This window comes from Cyrtonyx montezumae, unplaced genomic scaffold, assembly GCF_038088225.1.
Source record: "Cyrtonyx montezumae isolate F1298 unplaced genomic scaffold, pur_monq_1.0 scaffold_10, whole genome shotgun sequence".
NCBI classification, from domain to species: domain Eukaryota; kingdom Metazoa; phylum Chordata; class Aves; order Galliformes; family Odontophoridae; genus Cyrtonyx; species Cyrtonyx montezumae.
In genome coordinates this window covers 45,863,212-45,882,604 of record NW_027071826.1, presented here as the reverse complement: position 1 = coordinate 45,882,604, position 19,393 = coordinate 45,863,212, and the positions used below count along the sequence as shown (strand labels likewise).

The 19,393-nt window shown below is 39.9% G+C and overlaps 1 protein-coding gene across 1 annotated transcript in view; it reads right to left on the bottom strand.

Annotated features, from left to right (window-relative positions):
- SERGEF (secretion regulating guanine nucleotide exchange factor) overlaps window positions 1-19,393 on the bottom strand; it is a 123,392-nt gene that overhangs the window by 89,618 nt on the left and 14,381 nt on the right. Inside the window, exon 9 of the mRNA XM_065755249.1 lies at window positions 2,427-2,587. Coding sequence (XP_065611321.1) covers window positions 2,427-2,587 — 161 coding nt within the window. The remainder of the gene's footprint in view (window positions 1-2,426; window positions 2,588-19,393) is intronic.

Sequence of the window (19,393 nt, the reverse complement as noted above, 5' to 3'; positions counted from 1 at the left end):
TTCATCTGAAGAGCAGTGGCTGTGAATGCACATCAGGCAGCAGATGAGTCAGATGTTCTGAAGAGGTCCAATCAAGGACGCCCCACAACATAAGAGCACCGCATGCATAATGGCTCACACAACTGACTTCTGCTGCAGCCCCAAGTTTCTTTTCAGCATCTCATCCTATCCCATGGCAGTTGCGCATTAAAGCACTGATTGAAAAACAAGAAATAGGCCCACGATCTCTTATTTCAGAACATTTAAACACAGAAGACTACAGGAACTTGATGTGCACGCACACTCAAAGCTGATTAGCAGGCAATCATCTTTAAGTGCAAGCTTTTGTTCTTCCGTTGTTTCAGATGAAGGAAAAATAAACAAAATCCACACCTGTATTTCTCAAGGTCAATGTTTCCAAATGAATTTGTGAGATGAAGTCAAACTCACAGTGAAAATGGTCTTTCACCATGCTTCAAAATTTGGTTTTGGAAAGGTAGACAGACAACAGATTATACTCATTTGAGCACAAAGAAAAGAGACTCCCCAGTGCCTGGTGAGGAAGCCATGGGTATGAAGACAAGCCACAGCACAGGAGGTTACCTCAAGGACAGTGCAGTGCATTTAAACTAGTGTGCCTTTAATACTCTCCTCTAATTTCCACATCACTTCCTCCACTTTGGTTTTAGCAGTATTAACACAAGACCAAGGGCAATCAGTGGACCAAAACCTGGTTCAAAATTCAGATCAGTCATTAAAAATTATTTATAAAAATTGTCTGTAAATAAAAATCATTAGTTGTAACCCTCAACTATTAAATTGGCCCTCTTTAATTAAGTGCAAGTTGGAGCTGATGATTCACAGTAAGCATGAAAAAGAACTCATCCTCTCTGTGTTCATTTTAACTCAGCTCAAATCAAACCACATCTCCATACAATGGCAAATGGAAAAAAGGATAGATTGTATGTATTAAAAAAGCCATCTCAATACACAATATACATACTGCAACTTAACACAATTTTAAGTATAAATTCTAACACTGGCATTATTTTGTAACCTTGAAGTAAAGTAATTGAGGCTCTTATCTGTTTTTTCCTTTTCTCATCAGTGCAGCTCCTCTCAGCGTACAAACGATGCTAGCACTTGATCACACTCTTTTTAAATCATCTTCATGATGTTAGCTCTGCAAAGAATGATGCCTGCTCCAGAACACTGCCATTGCTAATCACTCAAATCAAGTCTCTCACAGGTCTATAAGGAGGAACAGTGCTGAGGGCAGCAGAATGAAGATGAGATGTTTTTACTCTTTCTTTTCAAAGAATGTTTCTGATTGCATCTCCTTCCTTCACCTTTATGGATCACTTGTCCTGCCAAGCTTAAGTTCCCCTGGCAAAAGCTACAGCTGCCATGGCTTTGTGTTGCACAAGAGACAAGGCAACTACTTCAGGCACAGCCAGAAGTACAAATGAAAAGCAGCACAAAAACGGTTTAACAGTGGTGTCCTCTATAGTTATCCAATAACAAAAGCAAAGATGCCCATCTCAAAATGAGTTAGATTGCTGTTTGAGACTCACTGGAGTCAACACTGACCAAACTATTTATTTGTTTACACAGAATCCTGTGTTTTAAGATTCCACTTCTCATCCACATGCACACATCCACAGTACGCTGACAATTGGAAAGGGCTGAGGCTGACTCTGCTAGCCTAAGTCCTGATCCAAACACAAGCTGGAGGCAGAGCTGCAGTGGATGCACTGCAGCTGAAGATCTCAATCTTTACTCTTGCATTTTGACTGCTACAGGGACCTGCAGATTGCATCTCTGCAGGCCAATTGCCACATTCTGCTTCTTAGACACTAACAAGCCAGGAAAATGATTTGTAGGCAGTACAGGTCGCATGTTTAGTTAGACTACAGCAAGCAACTTCGAGTTCTCATGTAACATTATCTTTCCCATCACCTTTGTAGTTGTAGATTTTGTCTCAAGTTAGTCACACAAAAAAGAAACCCTCCAATATCACTCAAGGATGTTACAAAGTAGAGAAATATTCATTATTGCTCAAGTCAACCTGAGACAGAAGCTGCAACATAATTTATCCAGCTAGAGAAAAAACATGGGCTAAACTGTTAGAGCAGGTTCTGGCAAGAAGTAGCCCCACACCTGAGCAAGGTCCCACCACATCCGTGAGACTTTATCAAAGCTACAACTATCTCCTGTATGCATTTATATCTGAAAGAACTTGGCATCTGGTTCAACCAGGAGAAAATTAGCTTCTTAATGCAAAAGCCTTTTATGAAATTTGAAGTAATTGAATCATTAACTTCTGAGCTTACAGGAAGAGCAACAAGGGCTTGTGCTGCAGCATTTGAAAGGGTCCTATTAGGAAATTGTTCTGATTATCTTAATGCACTCAAGAAAAACCTGGAAAATGGTAATTTCTTCATTACCTGAGATGCTCCATTTAGGCAAGACAAGGAAATAGGAATGTTACAAAACAGCTTCAATGATTGTTCAGATGCTGTGCACTCCTCCTTCCCATCAGGAACCACTGCATGTCTTCCAAGCTGTCCATAGTCTGCTCTGCCCCAGGTGAATACCTTCCCAGTTCCTAAAAACAAAGCACATTTCAAGATTACTTATTCACTAGGTTCCTGGAACATCTGGATATCAATTCAAAACTAGAACACCACTTTCAAATGCATCTTATCTAAAGCTTCAAAAACTTGCTTGCTTCTGGGAGCATAAGAAAAATTATATTAAAACTAAAGATTTATTGAGATGCACTTCCACACAGCTTCTCCAGCTTCATCAACTTTCCAGCAGAATGCCATCTGCTTGGTAGCCTGGGCTGTAAATGAAACCATCTCAGTAAAGCTGCCTGACTTGTATATACTGCATGCAATTCAAATAATTTGTTTATATAAAGGATGTTGTTCCTTAGCTTAACAGAAGCACACACAAAACAGCTGTTTTTGAAACATAAAAGACTCTTTTCTACTCTCAGTATTTGCCATACAGATATCCAACCCATGTCCTGTATGTAACATATGCTTTGTTTTCCTGATAGAAGTCAGGATACCTTCTGTCACAGCTCCTGCTAGCAAAGTTAGAGCCCTCAGGGCAGCAACTGATTAGTGAGGAACACCACCACAGTCATCATTAAGCACTGCAAATGCACCAGTTTCTTCTCATAGGACTTGCATTTTTGCCAAGACAGTTTTAAATAAAATCAGCAGCAGTCGTACCATCCTTCTCATCACATTATAATGGGTTCACTGTCACAGGACTGACACCCCAAAGTCCATCTTCCAATATAAGTAATATTCATAAAGCAATGCCTTTTACCTTCCATTCCCATTTTGTAAGAACATGCTAAGTGCAAGCTTTATTTTCTTAACAACATCACAACATTTCTGCACGTTTGCAGGGAAGTCATGGAAAGTTCTCCCTTCTGGGTTTCCAATTTTAAAAGTTACATCTACACAACATAAATTATGCTCTCAAATGGGTTTTAATAGAAGCAGTCCAATCAGCAATCCCACTACAGCCCAAAGGGAAGCCTGCAGTTACCCTGAGTTGCACGCACACTTTAGCCAAGTCTCAAACTTCTCTTGAGAACTAGATTAATCAAGTCACAAGCTCAATGACCTTGATTTTCCACAAATCATAAAATCACAGAGTGGCTTGGGTTGGAAGGGTCTTTAATGATCATATAGTTCCAACCCCCATGCTGTGAAATCTGTGAGAAGTCATGCAAAGCAGCTGTAACACTCACTTCTACCCTTGCCTTTCAGTGAAAAAATATCCCACAGAGCTGAGGGTTTCCTTAAGGTACTACAACACAAACCTCAGGAAACTTAAACACCTCCCTTTTCCTTTGGGTGCTGTTACACTGTCTCAGAGGGAACCTAACTAGGCACTGCTGGCTTGGGGGATTTAAGCCAGTAATGCGTTTCAAACTGGACATATCTGACCTAGTAGAAATGTACATGAAGTATATCCATCTTCCTTGGAAATCTGCTGGTAGTGGTATCTTTTACTGAGATCTTTCAATCAGTTTTTCAGATTCATTCGCTCAGTTCACTGATAATGCTTTCCCTGAAATAATTAAGGGATAAAATTAGTTGTCCTTCTCTTTCAAGGGCACAAAGATTTTTTGCCTTTGGAGCTCTCTAGCACTTAGGGAAGAGCTGAAACCAATCACAAACTCCTTTCTAAGAGGTGTTTTAATACACAGGCTTTGTTTTGTTAGATTAAAGCACCAAAAGGTTTCATTAATAGAATACCAGTATGCTTTAAAACTTGGAGGAAATAGTTGGTAGTTTAAAAAATGTATATGCTTATTTTGCAGGTACTATATTTATTTTGCAGTTCATATGGATATTGGCTAAAAACGCCTGCAGCTGCAAAAATGTTGCAGGAAAGCTCCTGTATCCATATGTTCTACATCAAACCTAAACGTAGATCGAGTCTCTGGCTTTTACATCACACCAGATTACTGCACCTATGAAGTCTGTGAGCAGACTAGAAATGTGCAGGCAGGCTGCTCTACTTTGTATCAACTCCAGGAACTCAAGCTAAATTTTATGGAGGATAAAGCCAGAAAGATTTTTTCAACACCTAGCTGGATCATTAACATGCCACAGGCTCTTAAGCCCTACCCAGACATTGCTGCACTGACCTCAAGGGCTGTAATTCAACTAAAGCACTTCAACCCTCAGAAGCCAAACACGTCAAGTGAAAGAGAGACAGACGTCAGCAACCCACAAGGCCTCCAGAAAGGTGAGCAGGGTATGAGATGACACATCCACATCCTCCCAGGCCAATGGCAGCACTCCCTCAGACACAGGAGCAGCAGAGGGTCCTCTCCAGCCTGACTTTTGGGAAAAAACAAATTGCACCTTCCATCTGGACCCAGACACACAAAGGAGGTCCCAGCACTCAGGTAACAGCAAAGATCCTGCACATCCTCACATTTGAGCACTGCTCTGCCTTGTCTAAATTCTTGCCTGCTGCTGTTGTTAATGGACTCAGATGAAGGCAACCTAAAATCCCAAGATACAACCAACCAGTGACTGGAAGAAACTCTTTTACCCACCATCTCCACGTGCTGTAAGTTTGGTTTGTTTTTTTCCTTCCTCTACAGAGTACATATCGGTGTTCTTCAGGTTTACTGCAATTCTATTATTTGATCCATTTTTGAGGCACTACATTAAACTTTCTAACAAGCTGAAATATAAATAACAGGCCTGGAAACAGCATGATCCTCGTGGTTTTACTTTCCTGCAACCTTACAATGGCTTTGAAGCGTGCTCATTTCTTTTATTGCAAATGATTCCAGCAAATTTGGTAGAAATAAAGAACATGAGTATATCAGGATTGCAAACAGACAGTCACAGAGCTTAGCTACAACAAAACACCTCCAATGCCCAGATTCTGTTTCCTTTAACTGGACGTGCAGCACAGAAATACTTACACATTCAACACCAAGCAGGCTTTAGGAGTCTCACTGCTCACAAATAGAAATAACTAATCTCACTTTTTTCTATCTAGAAACTAAGGGAAACATGTTTCAGGTGGTTATTGGTAGGCAAACACAGAGAATATCAACCTAAAATTTTAAACCAGGTAATGTTTTTGTTTGTTTTATGAAGAGCTTAAAAGTTGGCCCAAAAAGCCAGCTCCTCCTTTAGGTCTCGTCAACTCCAAAATATCTTTCTGTGAGAGAACCTAACAGAAGCTGATTTAGAAGTGCCTCTTCTATGAAATACCGATTACATTTTTAGCAAACAAACCAACAGAAAAATTTCAGTCTGAAATGGAAATTTCAGGCTGAGGCAAACACCAATGCATGGAAAATTCCAGCCAAGAAGGTTAAAGTCCTCTCAAAATCCTAAGCAAAAGAAAGCGTTGAGTTATGACAGAAAGTGTTAAGCAACTGTAATGAGAGGTATTGCTACTGTGCTGCTTATAATATAGATGGTATTTTAAAACGTTCTAAGAATATTTGAGAAAGACATTAGTCATACAGAGTAAGGAGGCTGCAGTATGAATTGCTTAAGAATGAAGGGTGATATAACAAGGAATGTTGGTCTAATATTAGAATAGAACAGATTTTAATTAGAACTCAAGAAAACATACACAGTGATGAGTCAACTGGACAGAGTACATCAACCATTAAAGTGGCTGAGGCGTGAGAAAAAGGTATTTTGTACCAGACTCAATACAGTAAAAGAGCATAAAAGGCAGGAGGTATTTCTACAGCTTGTGTGAAAGAAAGATGTATACTATGTTGGCAGTTCTTTCAAGATACTAATGATGTTTCCTAAGACCTTGATCTTGCCACGTTCTGAGCACAGGGGCCTCAATTCTGAAAGGCTCTTCAAATCCTCAGCATTGAACAGCAGCAGCATCCCAGCAGATGTTATTACAACTCCTTTTTTCACAACCAAATCATAGAATGATTAAGGTTGGAAAAGACCTCTAGGATCATCCAGTCCAACCTGCCACCCACCAAATCACATCCCTAAGTACTACATCTACCCTTTTAATACCTGCAAGGATACTGACTCCATCTCCATCCACTGACTCCCTGGGCAGCCTGTTTCAAAGCCTGATCACTGTTTTTTGAGAAGAAATTCTAACATCCAATCTGAATCCCCCCTGGTGCAATTTGAGGCCATTCCCTCTAGTCCTATCACTGTTACACGTGAGAAAAGGCCAAACTTCACCTTGCCAAAGCCTCTCTTCACCACCCTCATTGCCCTTCTCTGGATATGCCCCATGGTCTCAGTGTGTTTCCTGAAGGACCCCAAATCGAATACAGTACTCAACTCAGCCTCACAGATGGGCATCGCACTAGCAAGTCTTCAATCAATTGGAACCTCTGTGGTTCAAGTTGAACTGTACACAGTTAACAGTTAAGAACGGCCTCAAGATTACAAGTTCACAGTTCTCAGAATTCTGCAAATCCAGCAACACAGCACAAGCACCTCTGGTTGCTTCCTACCTGACACTGTGGCTCTTACTGTGCTCTATGTTGCTGCCGAGGCTGCAGAACACATATTTAGCACTTTCTCGGTCAATCTATTCAGACACATTAATATTTGGCGACAAACATCTATTTGAAAAAAGCCTTTTAGTTTTAGAAACATTCTTGGTTTCACTGTTAAACAACAGGCAGACAAGTACATTAAAATTTACTTTCACATAAATTCAGATTAATCTTTCTATCAATTTTTCTCTTTTAAGATGATACTATGATTTGCACTAGCATTATCTCCTTGAAGCCTCTCTTCAGTATGCAGACAAGCTTTGAACTATCCTTTCATAAATACAAGATGAAAGTGAGTTCATCTAGGCTATCTTGAGTCACGGTTACATTAACAATTACTTTGCAAATGCAGTCTGGATATCCATGCTGAATGCTTAATCTCATTCAGATCTGAAATAGGATCTTGTATATTAAATTCCTAACGTATGCTTTCTCGTGAAAATTCACAGTAGCTTGTATTCGAAACTGGTATTTACAGGCTGCCTCTGACACCTCCCTGCCCGACAGAGAACAAGTGAACTCTGTCCCACAGCTACGCACGTCTGCCATCCTTCAGGACCGTCATTTATGTCCTCCAACCATTCTGATTTCAGCAGCTAGAAACCTGGCACCACATCTGCACCTATAGTGCTGCACTGTGCAAGGTTCTGCTACAATGCAGGATTAGCTGCTCTGATAAAGGTTTCGATGGCCCCTTTATTCTCCTACACAGGTGTCCAGTACAACAGAACTGTCCACACCCCTTAACACATCTTTCTATATGACTTCCATAGAGCGCTCTGCATCTTTACATAATAATCTATTTTGTTGTTGTTTTTCTATTTTAATTTAAAACAGCTATTAAATACGTATCACTAAAGCACAAATCTATATGCAATGCTGAGGTCATGCCTCTTTCTGTTGGAAAAATCCAACAGAATAGGAAAAACACTCGAAGAGTTGTCAGCAACAGATACCTCCAGATAGGTCAATTGCCATTTTCAGCCTTCTGCAGTCACAGGATGCAACATGCTTCTAGTTCAGAAGGAGTCCACAGCCCCTCAACGTGCAGAAGCTCAGAAGGGCTTCCAGGCAACCTATAAATGGATTAAAACTGCAACAAGAGGCCAACAACCCAGAAATGCCATAGGAAGAGAACCATAAAAGTATCACCAATATTCCCGCAGCAGCTACGGATACGTCAAACTCTTATGTGCTATAAGTGGGCCAAAAACTGCTGCCATTCTCAGCTACACCAGATATCCCCAAGTCTGATGACCAATAGAACCATATGAGTGAGAGCAAGACAAACCAAAAAGGCTCCTAATGGATTTCACTCCACCAGAACACGTGGCTCATCCAGCAAACAAATGGTTTCTCTTTGTGACCCATCTCTATTGCCTAAAATACCAATAAAAATTAAGATGAAATAGAAAAAAAAAATCAGTCAAGAAGACAATTATGCATTTATGAATGAAAATGCCACCAGCCAGGAGGAACTATATTACACAACAAGAACCTAAACATCTACAGCATAAACCACTATCATCCAGCTGCTTTCAGAACCTCCTGGAAATATCAAAACACTAAATGTTCAGTGACTCCTAATAATGTAACATAACAGCAAAGACTCCGTCAGGCACATAGAGCAATTAGGATGCGTGATCTTCTCTAAGAGAAGACAATGGGATTGCAGCAGATTGTATCCCAGACAGAAAGGTTCAGAGCACAGACTGAGGTCTTCAGAAACCGTTTACACAAAGATAGAACAAGAAACTGTAGGTCCAACAAGTTGCTTTGAAAAATTGGAAAAAAATATCAAGTAAGGAATATTCCGAGGCGCTCCAGACACCCTCAGAGTCTTGCCTCTGAGTTTGGGCTTTAGGTGGGATGAAGGCTGTTTTGCTTTTTGAGAGACTGAAAACATGAAATATTGCATGAAGCTCTGACTAAACTGGAAAAAAAATTACAACATGTAATTTAGTAGATTTTGAAATTGCGTACACACTGTTGATAATAAGCAGGTATATGATCCTGGTTCAAAAAAGAACAAGGGAAGGCCATCTATTACCACACCTGGTCCACGCAATCATGAAACTAAGCTAAGGAAATAGGGTAGGGGGCAGGGGAGGTGTTGGAGCACCTTGCCCACTCTGCATTCATCTGCAAGATGAGAAAATTCCCTTCTCATTTCTCTCCACTCATGATTAGAGTCATGACTGCCTCGCCAGCTGTGCCTCTGGCTCATTTTAAATTCAAACTACGATGCATATCTCACTTTTAGACTTTTAATAGCAATGCCTTAAAATGCAGATTGCTGGCTAAATTTAGTTACATGATTAAAAACAAATCTAACTCATCTCTACCCAGTGAACAGATCTGCTGCATTCAAGGTTCAATAAAGGACTTAGCTCTCCATCAAAACACAAAGCCCAAACAAAAAGAAGGAAAAAAAAAAAGAAAGAAAATCAAAGCACAATTTAGCAATGCCTCTAAAAAAGCAGGATGCATAAAACAGTAACCAGCTATGGAAAACTATCTGCAAATGCATCATAGTATACCATAGGGTTTTTGTTCTGTAATTCTGCAAATAAATTCAGCACTGTGCTACTACAGCAGTATGAGTCATACACTTTTACTGACGTTCTATATTTATATCTCCATGCACTTCTGCACTGTTACATGCTTTCTTGCATACAGGCCTCCCTAACCTGGAATCTTCTTGCTGCTGCAGACCAGCATCTCTTCCTCTAACATGTCGTAGAAAACTGAATAGGTATTTCTTCCTAAAGGCATTCAATTTTTTCCAGACACCACTTGGAAAAACACAAGACAGGTGCTTTTATCCATTCACAGTGATTTTCATGAGTCTTGTTTCCTGCTTCTTCCCTGAAATTAGACTACTCAGACAATTATCTCCATACAGGTACGGTCCAGGTCCTATTTCACTAGACTTAATGTAGTACTGTGCTACGGAAAACATTACTCAGAGATTACAAAATACAATACAGTCATCATTTCAAGATCATTTTATAAGAAGCATTACCTAAAGCCCCAATCTCGCAAACAATTACAGATCTACCTTATTTGGAGAACCCACACTGTCCTCCTCTCAATATCCCACTGCCATCTGAGCCTACCTAAGAAAGAACAGACATCTGTCTAAGAGAGATCAACAAAGTGAAGGCAATTAAGTTCCAAGTGCTAATATTTACCTTGTCAAAAAAACTCAAGGGCATGCTGTGGACAGACAGACACAGAAACATCACAAAAAAAAATCCTGGAATGGTGATCTGTAGAAACAGCAGGCTTCCTTCACATTGTTCTTGGGAGCACATCCTGTGAGCAAATACTCACAAATTTGGGGCACAGATTTGATAACAACCCTCAGAAATGCATGATTCTGTAGTGTTAGAAAAGTCACAACATCTACAAAGAAATAGGTAGCATTATGAAAACAGTGTTAAACAACCAATCCTGCACCCTCCTAAGGGGTTTTAACTTTCTTAACTGCTTCCAGAAGCAGCTGAGTTTGATAGGCAATGGAATTCAACCCCAACTGTGCGTTCTTCTTAAATTAAGTACAAAAAAAGGAAAAAAGAAAAAAAAAAAAGCCAGAACAGAATCACAAAGCCAACAATAGCACCTTCAGAGCCTCCCAGGAGATCACCCAGCTTGCTCAGAGTCGGAACCATTAGAACAGCAACCACTAAGACAGAGTGGGCTGCTCACCTCAAGTACTGAACTGCTGTAACTGCAGCATTGTCACTGACAGGAGGAACAAAACAGTCTAAAAATGGATGGGAAGCAGAATTTGTGTCCTTTGAAGTCAAGAGATGAATAATGAGCAATAAGGTGATGCATTCTTTCCAGAATACTATTCCCATTTTTTCCCTACCCACAAGAGAAAAAAAGTTTAAGAGCACAGAAGAAAAACAAAAAAGATTATACCTTAAGTTACGCATGGTTTAGGTGCCAAACATCAAGGAGATTGCAAGGAGAGAGGGGGCAAAGGTGCAAACAACTGCATAATGGTGCAAGTATTCAAATACCATCCATGCCCTGAAAAATCTCCATCACCTACCAGAACTTGCTATCCAGCTAGCAATACTCGTTAACTTGCACGTTCTTGTTGTAGACCTCTAATTCTATGAGATTCATATATTAAGAGACTGTTCAGATTTATCCAACATCTCAGTTATAGGACACAGAACAGAAAATGAAGAAGTTTAGGTCTAGAAGTTTAAAAGTTTAGCATCAGGGACATTTCTACCCATAAATACAATGAATGCAGTGCAAGTTCCTCTTTGTAGAGGAATCTGCCACATGCTGCAAAGGAGGAACATGACTAGTGAGATTTAATTTTGACACCTACCAAACTAAACAGTAGCTGCCCACAATCCCTTCTGCATTGGTACGTAATCTGTGATAGTTTGCAGTGCCAGCATAATCTGTTTAAGGACCACCACATACATGATGATGTAAGAAGTGAGACACTGTGCTGCCTGTTGATAAGAGAGCTGTACGTTTGAAAGCAAGAGGGGAGAAATAACATTACGTGTCTCCTCAGGAACACAAAAGGAACAACAATGAAAATAAAAAGGACAAAAAGCTCTTGGCTCTTCGTGGCCTTCTTTTCTTTGACATTAAAAAGGATGCTGATTGAAAGAAGCAGTACCATCACATTCACGCTTCACAGATGGCAATAAGATTGGACAGCTTTTAATGATATCATGAGTTCTCTCCTGCCCTAAAGCAGCCAGCCAGGTGGGGAAGAGTCACTGCTTTGCTTTGAAGTGAAAAGTTCAAATAAATAAAAATAAAAATCAGACACTCAGAAAGCCATTTTACATGTCAAATTTGTGCCTACACAGGATTAGCTCACTGCAGGGATTGGAATCCCAAGGGCATGGAGTGACCTGATTTGGACGTACACTGCTCCAGTACAGTTCTGGTGGATTAGAAAGTTTTTAAATAACTACCCTAGATTCCTAAGTTGGACACATCAGTAGTTTGTTACAGATTTCAACTATCAGCTTCTGCCTGTGTATATGCCCACAGTGGTTTGCGCTCATTTGGTTGAGTTTTTAATCTTCAGCTAAGTGAGCAAGTGAGAAGAGACAAGCACAACAGGATTTAACATCGTCCTTTGCACTGCGTGACTTGTCAAGATGATTCTTCAAAACAGATGAACAACTGGTAATCCACACTGCCACCTTTATGTCCTCCCCATAAGCTTGCCCTTCTCTTCTGGCAGCTTTTTTGTCCATTTTCTTTCAAACCAACTGCTTCAGCTTCAATCAGTTGCATCACCAGCAGGCACAAGCCTGGAAGAAAACATTTATGTACGGGCAAATTCCTACATAACAACCAACAGCTGTTAAAAAGGTCAAATTACAAAGGCAGAAACATAAGATGAGAGTAAAATGATTTTCAGTCTACTTAATATTTTGGGATGCAAGAAGTAAGTAGGAAAACATATTCCTAAATGTGTTTCTGGATCTATTTTTTCTGGATCTTTGTTTCAGGGTTGTTGTGTTGTTGTTGTTTTTTTTTTGTTGTTCTTGTTTTTAAATAAAGATTCCTACATTCATTACAAAAAGATCTTAGCAAAGCTGATAAAAAGCACTGACCCTAAATAGATCTGTCTTCATCAGGTTTTATACCATTTTCCTTATAATAAAGTGACACTGCCTACTTAATATCTCCCCCCCCTCCCATGGTCTCTCATCTGCATGAATCAGATGCTAGTACCTTCTTAGTATCATCCAGGTCTTTCTCCAGTCCCCAGAACAAAGGAAACTTCTCACCATTATCATTTATTTTCAGTACACACTGTGCTCCCTATAGCACTGGACAGACAAACAATTCCTAAAAAAAGCAGCTGGCAATAAAATATTTTTGTTTTTTTTCTTTATCCAGACAGCTCCTTTATTCAATCAGAAGATGAAGAAATTATCTGCAGCTGATTTATAAGGCACACAGACTGCAAATCTGAAATCATGTACGTGAATCCTAAATTACAGAACTTGGATTTGTGTCCTCAATTTTGAGAACAAACACTCAAAATCATTATGAAGCAAAGTCTTACATCTCCTTGTAAGCACCACTAATGGTTCCTTGTATTAGAAAGCATCCTTGCATCAATAACAAAAACAGTGTCGCCTACATAAGGCTGCTTGTTGTCCTGACCAAGAGACAGCCACAAGAGATACAAAGAAAGTTGTTGTTCCGTCAAGATTATCTTACAATAGAAAAACTGAACAGAACGAGTTTCAAAAGCCTGCCATGTAATTGTGGAGTAATCTGCTTGGAGAAACTGAAGCCTGAGTGGTACTGATTTATTAAAGCAATGATGATAAAAGTTTCGCATGGAAGAAATCAAAATGTTTTCCCATGTAGCAGGTCAAATGAGCCACTGTCTTACAGAAAATCAGTATACTGCTGTTGGTACTACTTCCTATCCCTCACTTTTGACAGCATTTTTGTTTGGGGATTTTTTGTATCACTGTTCTGTACTGATGCAATTGTTTCCCCATGGAGTTGTCTGTGGCACGCAATTTTTACAAGCTTCAATTCCAAATATCTCCTCAGCTGCAAAGATTCAAGTAAGGTCATGAGTAAGAACAACTTCCTACAGCATTTCAAGTCCCTACTGCAAGAGATGGCTGGTGGCAGAAGTGACAAAATAAACGTGCATGGAAATTTCCATACAAGAAGAGCTCACAACAAGGAGTGGAAGTCTGTGCTTGAAACAGAAAAAACATAAACTCAACCCAAACAGGCTCTTGAATCTATCAGAACAGCCCAAAATCCTCAGTCTACACTCTTTGGGGTCTACACAGAATAAACCTGCTTAACCTTTGCACTGATGTTGAAATAGGAATCCAGTAAAAATGGATGAAATTGCATCTGAGTTTCAACTGCCATGACATAAACTGGACCTGAAACATCTCCTTTTCCTCTTAAACAAAAGAAGTCTTCAAAAGCACAAGTGTGCAACTATGTTTGCAAAGTCCCCTTTGAATCTATCCTTGGGGTAGGAACAATCTGTTTAATCTTTAGTGCCGTTGAGATTGAGCCTTGCCCACCAACCAGAGCTTGACCGTGGCAGCTGGAAACCAGCCCTGGGTCACAACTCTGTGCATGCACGTTGAGTGTCCACTGACAGCCTGTTCTCAAACCAGGGATGACCTCAGGTTGTTGGTTTGGCTCTCTTCAGCTTCTGCCGCAAGCTTCTCAGAGCAGCACATTAATCTTGTGTATTCTATTTGTGCTTACGTGCATGTAAGTACAAAAAAAAAAAAAAAAACAACCCCCGAATATCCAAAATATATTGGCAAATGAAAACTGATCTGGAGGATCAACATAAAGTAAGCGAAACCAGCATACATCCCTACTATATAGGGTGAGCTAATCACAAGGTTTGGATTTCAACAGTATTTATAAGAAAAGCAATGTTCTTTCTCACAGGCTGTATTAAAAAAAAGCCCTTATTAATCTTTTATTTAAGGAAATTAAGTCACAGAGCAGCATAGAAAATAACGGAAAGAAAACTGACTTTGCTTAAGAAACAAAAAAAATACAAGAAATGTTAATGGCTATCAGTTGCTAACCACACTTGTATATGTAGTACAAGACCTGAGTGCTAGAACATAGATGTCAGTCACAGTATTTTCACAGCACTCAAAATCCAGCTGAATGCACACCAACATACAAACAATATAATCCACAAGTACTAGAAAACCACTAATTGTTCACACATCAGTACAACTTCATGCTGTAGCAGCACAAAGTCATTCCCAGCACTCATACAAGCATGGGTAATACAAAGAGCCTGACTTAAATTTGTCATGTTGGGCTTACATTGGATTATTTCATGGCTCCTCACAGCTGGAGTAATTCAAACAAGAAAAGTCAGCAGTTCAGCTACCAAATGGAATGAGTGGCTATACCTGTCCACAGGTCTGCACCTGTTAAGTAACAAAGAAGGGGAAGGAAAGCATCCTACAGGACCACAGATGCAGTACTCAAAATTCATAGCTGCTAATATATCTCCTGGACTCTATCGTATCTTACCTCAAATCTACAGTTTGAAAAGTACTTGAAGGTAATCATGAAAAGAGCAAGCCAGATGGTTAGGGTGGCTTTTTTTTCATCCTTGCTTGGTTTTTGTTCTGTTTCTTAGGAAAAAATGTCTCAGAAGACACTGCATTTCAAGAGCACTCAATTCTCACTAAGCTTCTAAAAAGCACATCATCTATGTTCAGATAATAAGATTCATGAGTGAGTATTAACCCTGCATAATTACAGCATACAGAAAATGTCATTAAAAGGTTAGAAAAACAAATATTTAATAAGTCTTAAAATGCTACTAAGGTTAAATGAAAGCTCTAGATTGATGCACACGTGTGTACAGACTGTGTACACGTAGATAGCTCCTCCCAACATTTGAGCTTACCAATAAAACATTGTGAATGCTTTAATGAAGTTATTGGAAAACAACAGCTATCTTTCTTGCACGCATAGCTCAGAGACCAGCAAAACTAAAAGAAGACAATAAATATACATCATGTTTGACAACATATGTCATGTAGATTAGTTCAGCTATTACGCAGTGACTGGCCTCAGCCTTCACACTTTTATTTTATGCACAGTGGGCACAAAGCACTTCTACCTCACCAAGTATTCAAACTGCTTGAACTGAGATCGTGTTACAGGCCCTTTGCATAAATGCAAAATTTCTCAAGTGCAAATTCTCACCATTTATCTGCTTCACATCAATGCTTTATTCTGCTAAAGGGTTTGAGTTGCCAAAACTTCAGACAATTCTGTCATTGCTCTGCTATGTGCAACTACATCATGTGATGTGATAATGTTAAATGCTCAAAATAAAACTGTCATTCTTTTGCCCAGAAAGATCAGCAGCCAGGGCAAATAAGGCACAGCGTATTTCTAGTTAAATGTGATGAGGGCTGACAACACTGATTTGTCTGTATTACATAAGTCACCTACCAAATTTTTCCATGCTATAGCTGAGGTCTCTGGTCTATGTTTATCAACGACCTGAAACTGAGGAAAACCTTTTTGCTGTGTTAGTGCATGCACTGTCCAGTTTCAATTTTATAAACAAGGTTCCATCTAAGCCTGTACTGAATGGAAGCACTACAACCATCAGCAGCAACAATGTTTACTTCAGTGGCACGTAGTAAGACTGCTAAAGTGCCAGTATGTTCAGGTTCTTTTCTCTTGAGGTAGTTCACTGAACTGAAGCTGTTTTTTAATTAATTTATATTAACCTGTGGAAATGACATCTGGGAGCAGTTTGATGGAAATCAACAGAGCAGCGATTTTTCCCTTGCCTTTACTTCTTTTCACCTTCATACAGGTGAACTGACAGACATTAGTATGATGTGACTGAAGCAATGACACATGAGAAGTGGCTTAACACATACAAAAAATAGGAATAATATAACAAAATAGCTAGTGGCTCAGACAGTGGCAATAATTTCAGTTACAGATACATAGAAGAACCAGAAAAACAGGGACATTTACAGCCAAATTCTTCCACTTTCAATGGAAATTTAACATTACCTTTGTATCTTGGTTACACAATAGCTATAAGACAGGAGGTGTTCCTTAGACAATTATCATCATCGCAATTTCTACAGTTTAATTTGCATTAAAGGAAAAAGAGTAAGAGTACAAACCCAAGAAACTGCTGGGAACCAATAAGCTGCTCTTCTGAGGCCTCCAAAACTGCAATGCCCCTTGACATTGACTCAGTATATAGAAAACATAAGGAACACCATGTTTATAGTTCCCTGTAGACAATTAGCTCATTAAGGTACTATTTCTTGAGACAAAAGAAAGCCACTGCTACTGAGAACCCAGGTAAAACCTTTCAGCAGACATGGTGCCCAGATGTGGCTCAGACATCACAATCAGGGAGAGACTTTTGTCTTGTTTCCAAATTGAAGTGGTAGGGAACATCCAAAGCCACTATCACACCAATCATTGCTATTGCAGGTGAGCAACCAAGTCTGTCTTCACAGAGCAAGGAACAAGGGGGCTCCCTTTTTATTTCTGCATTGTTTCATATGTTCTACTTAACTTACAGTTCTCTGCTTCACACAATGTCTGTGCTGTCAGCAAGATCCCATTAGAACCTTCTTACTCATAGCCTTCCTAATGTATCTGACCTCATTTATTATGTTTGCAATAGATACGGCTAGCCATAAACTGCAGCAATACAACCACAGAAAGCAAAGAACAAAATGGAAAAAAAAAAACCTAACTTACCTCCCACACTAATGAGCTACACAAAATCTATACCACATCCACATTTTACAAGTTCATTTTTCTGAAAGCTTTTTAAGATCAAAGTCCCTCCAAGCTAGGGCAGACATTCACACTGCTAGGTCCACAACAATCACCATTTCCAACAGCAAAAATGAGGCTCATGGCAAGACAAAAAAAGAAAAATAGGAGAAAAACTAAGTATATCGGAGCCCTTCTTCCCACACGAAATCTCTGTCAAAAAAGCTCTGAAGTGTTCTGCTGAACTGTAACTGAGTCACTCTCTAAACTCATCCAATCACAGAATGTTTAACAAAATGGACCTGGACAGAAAGAAGCAAGCATGAGGAAGTCATGGCCATGAAAACCAAAAACAGCTCCACATGTTCTATCATCCCCTTCTACTGTGGGAAAGGAATTCTGTCGGCTGACATACAGATAAATAAGCAAAAAAGATCATAGTTATTTCCTCCAGTTTTGCAATTCTTACTTAAAAAAAAACAACTGCACGCACACACACCCTTTGTCATTTATTGTGAGGTAAATCAAAAATCCATTTATATTCTACTCTCCATAAGCCACCTAAACCTCCATTTGCCAACATACTCACAAAATAGTTTACAAGGGAAAATACAAGCAAATATTATTAGTTTCCTTGCCCTTAATGTCAATCACTAATGTTTCTATTTCACAATAAATAATTTCAATCAAAATAATCACAGGTTTAGTATCTGACACGATCTGAGACAGCCAGCAGGGCTACATCAAGGTAGATCATGCCTAACCAATCTGGGGCCTACAATGGAGTGATTTGTGCTGGTGCACAACGGAAGGGCAAGTTATGTTGTCAACCTGGACTTACACAAGGCCTTTGATATTGCCCCGAGCCACATCCTTACCTCTAAATTGCAGAGATACAGATCTGAAGGCCAGACAAGACAATGGATAAAGAATTGGTTGGATGGTCACAGCTAGAGGGTTGCAGTTAGCTGCCCTACATCCAAGTAGAAACTGATCATGAGTGGTGTGTCCTCCAGGGGTCTGTCCTGGGACCGATGCTCTTCAGCATCTTAATCAATGACATAGTGAGACTGACTGTACCCTCAGCACATCTGCAGATAACACCAAGCTGAGTAGGGCAGTTGACACCAGAAAGAAGGCCTGAGGAGTGAGCACACAGGAATCTAATGAGATTCAACAAGGTGTAAGGTGTTGTACTTGGGTCACAGCAATCCTGAACACGTGTACAGACTGGGAAAACTTACTGAAAGAGCCCTGTGGGGAAGGATCTGAGGGTCTTGGTGGACAAGAAGCTTGATGTGAGCAAGCAGTACAGACTTGCAGCCCGGAAGGCTGATTGCATCCTGGGCTGCATCAAAAGATGGGTGGACAGCAAGGACAGGGAGGTGATTGTCTGCCTCTACTACACCCCCCAAAAACAAAAGGGAGATCAACTTTTTACACAAACAGCAATAGAACAAGGAAGAATGGCTTTAAACTAAAAGATGGGAGATTTACATTAGCTATTAGGAAGAAATTTTTTACTCAGAGGGTGGAGAGGCTCTGGCACAGGCTGCCCAGAGAAGCTGCAGATGTTCCATGCCCAGAGGCATCCAAGTCCAGGCTGCACAGCAGCCTGAGCTGGTGAGTGACATCCCCCACGCAGGGGGGTCCCTTCCAACCCAAGCCATTCCATCATCGTATAGCATGCCTAACTTCTTTATGCACCAACTGAAAATTACTAACAAGCGGAAGGCAAAAGAAGAACAACGACTAAAGAAATGCCACATATTACTCAAAAGATCGTTACTAAGTACCTATGAAGAAAACAGTATACATGGAAAACTGAACACTTGATACTATGTGATTTCAGAAACCACTTTCAGTTCTCACTGAAGCATGCCTACTCCTTGATGTCTAATTCACAGAAAGAATTTCTTCAATTCTTTTTTATTTTTAAACCAAAGTCATGTAGAAGTCAGGGAGCAGCATAAATACATGCAGCAATAAACAAATGCACACATGCAGACTCACCCCAGCTGTAAGTTTAAAAATAAAGCCAAGGAACAATGCCAGTCCACA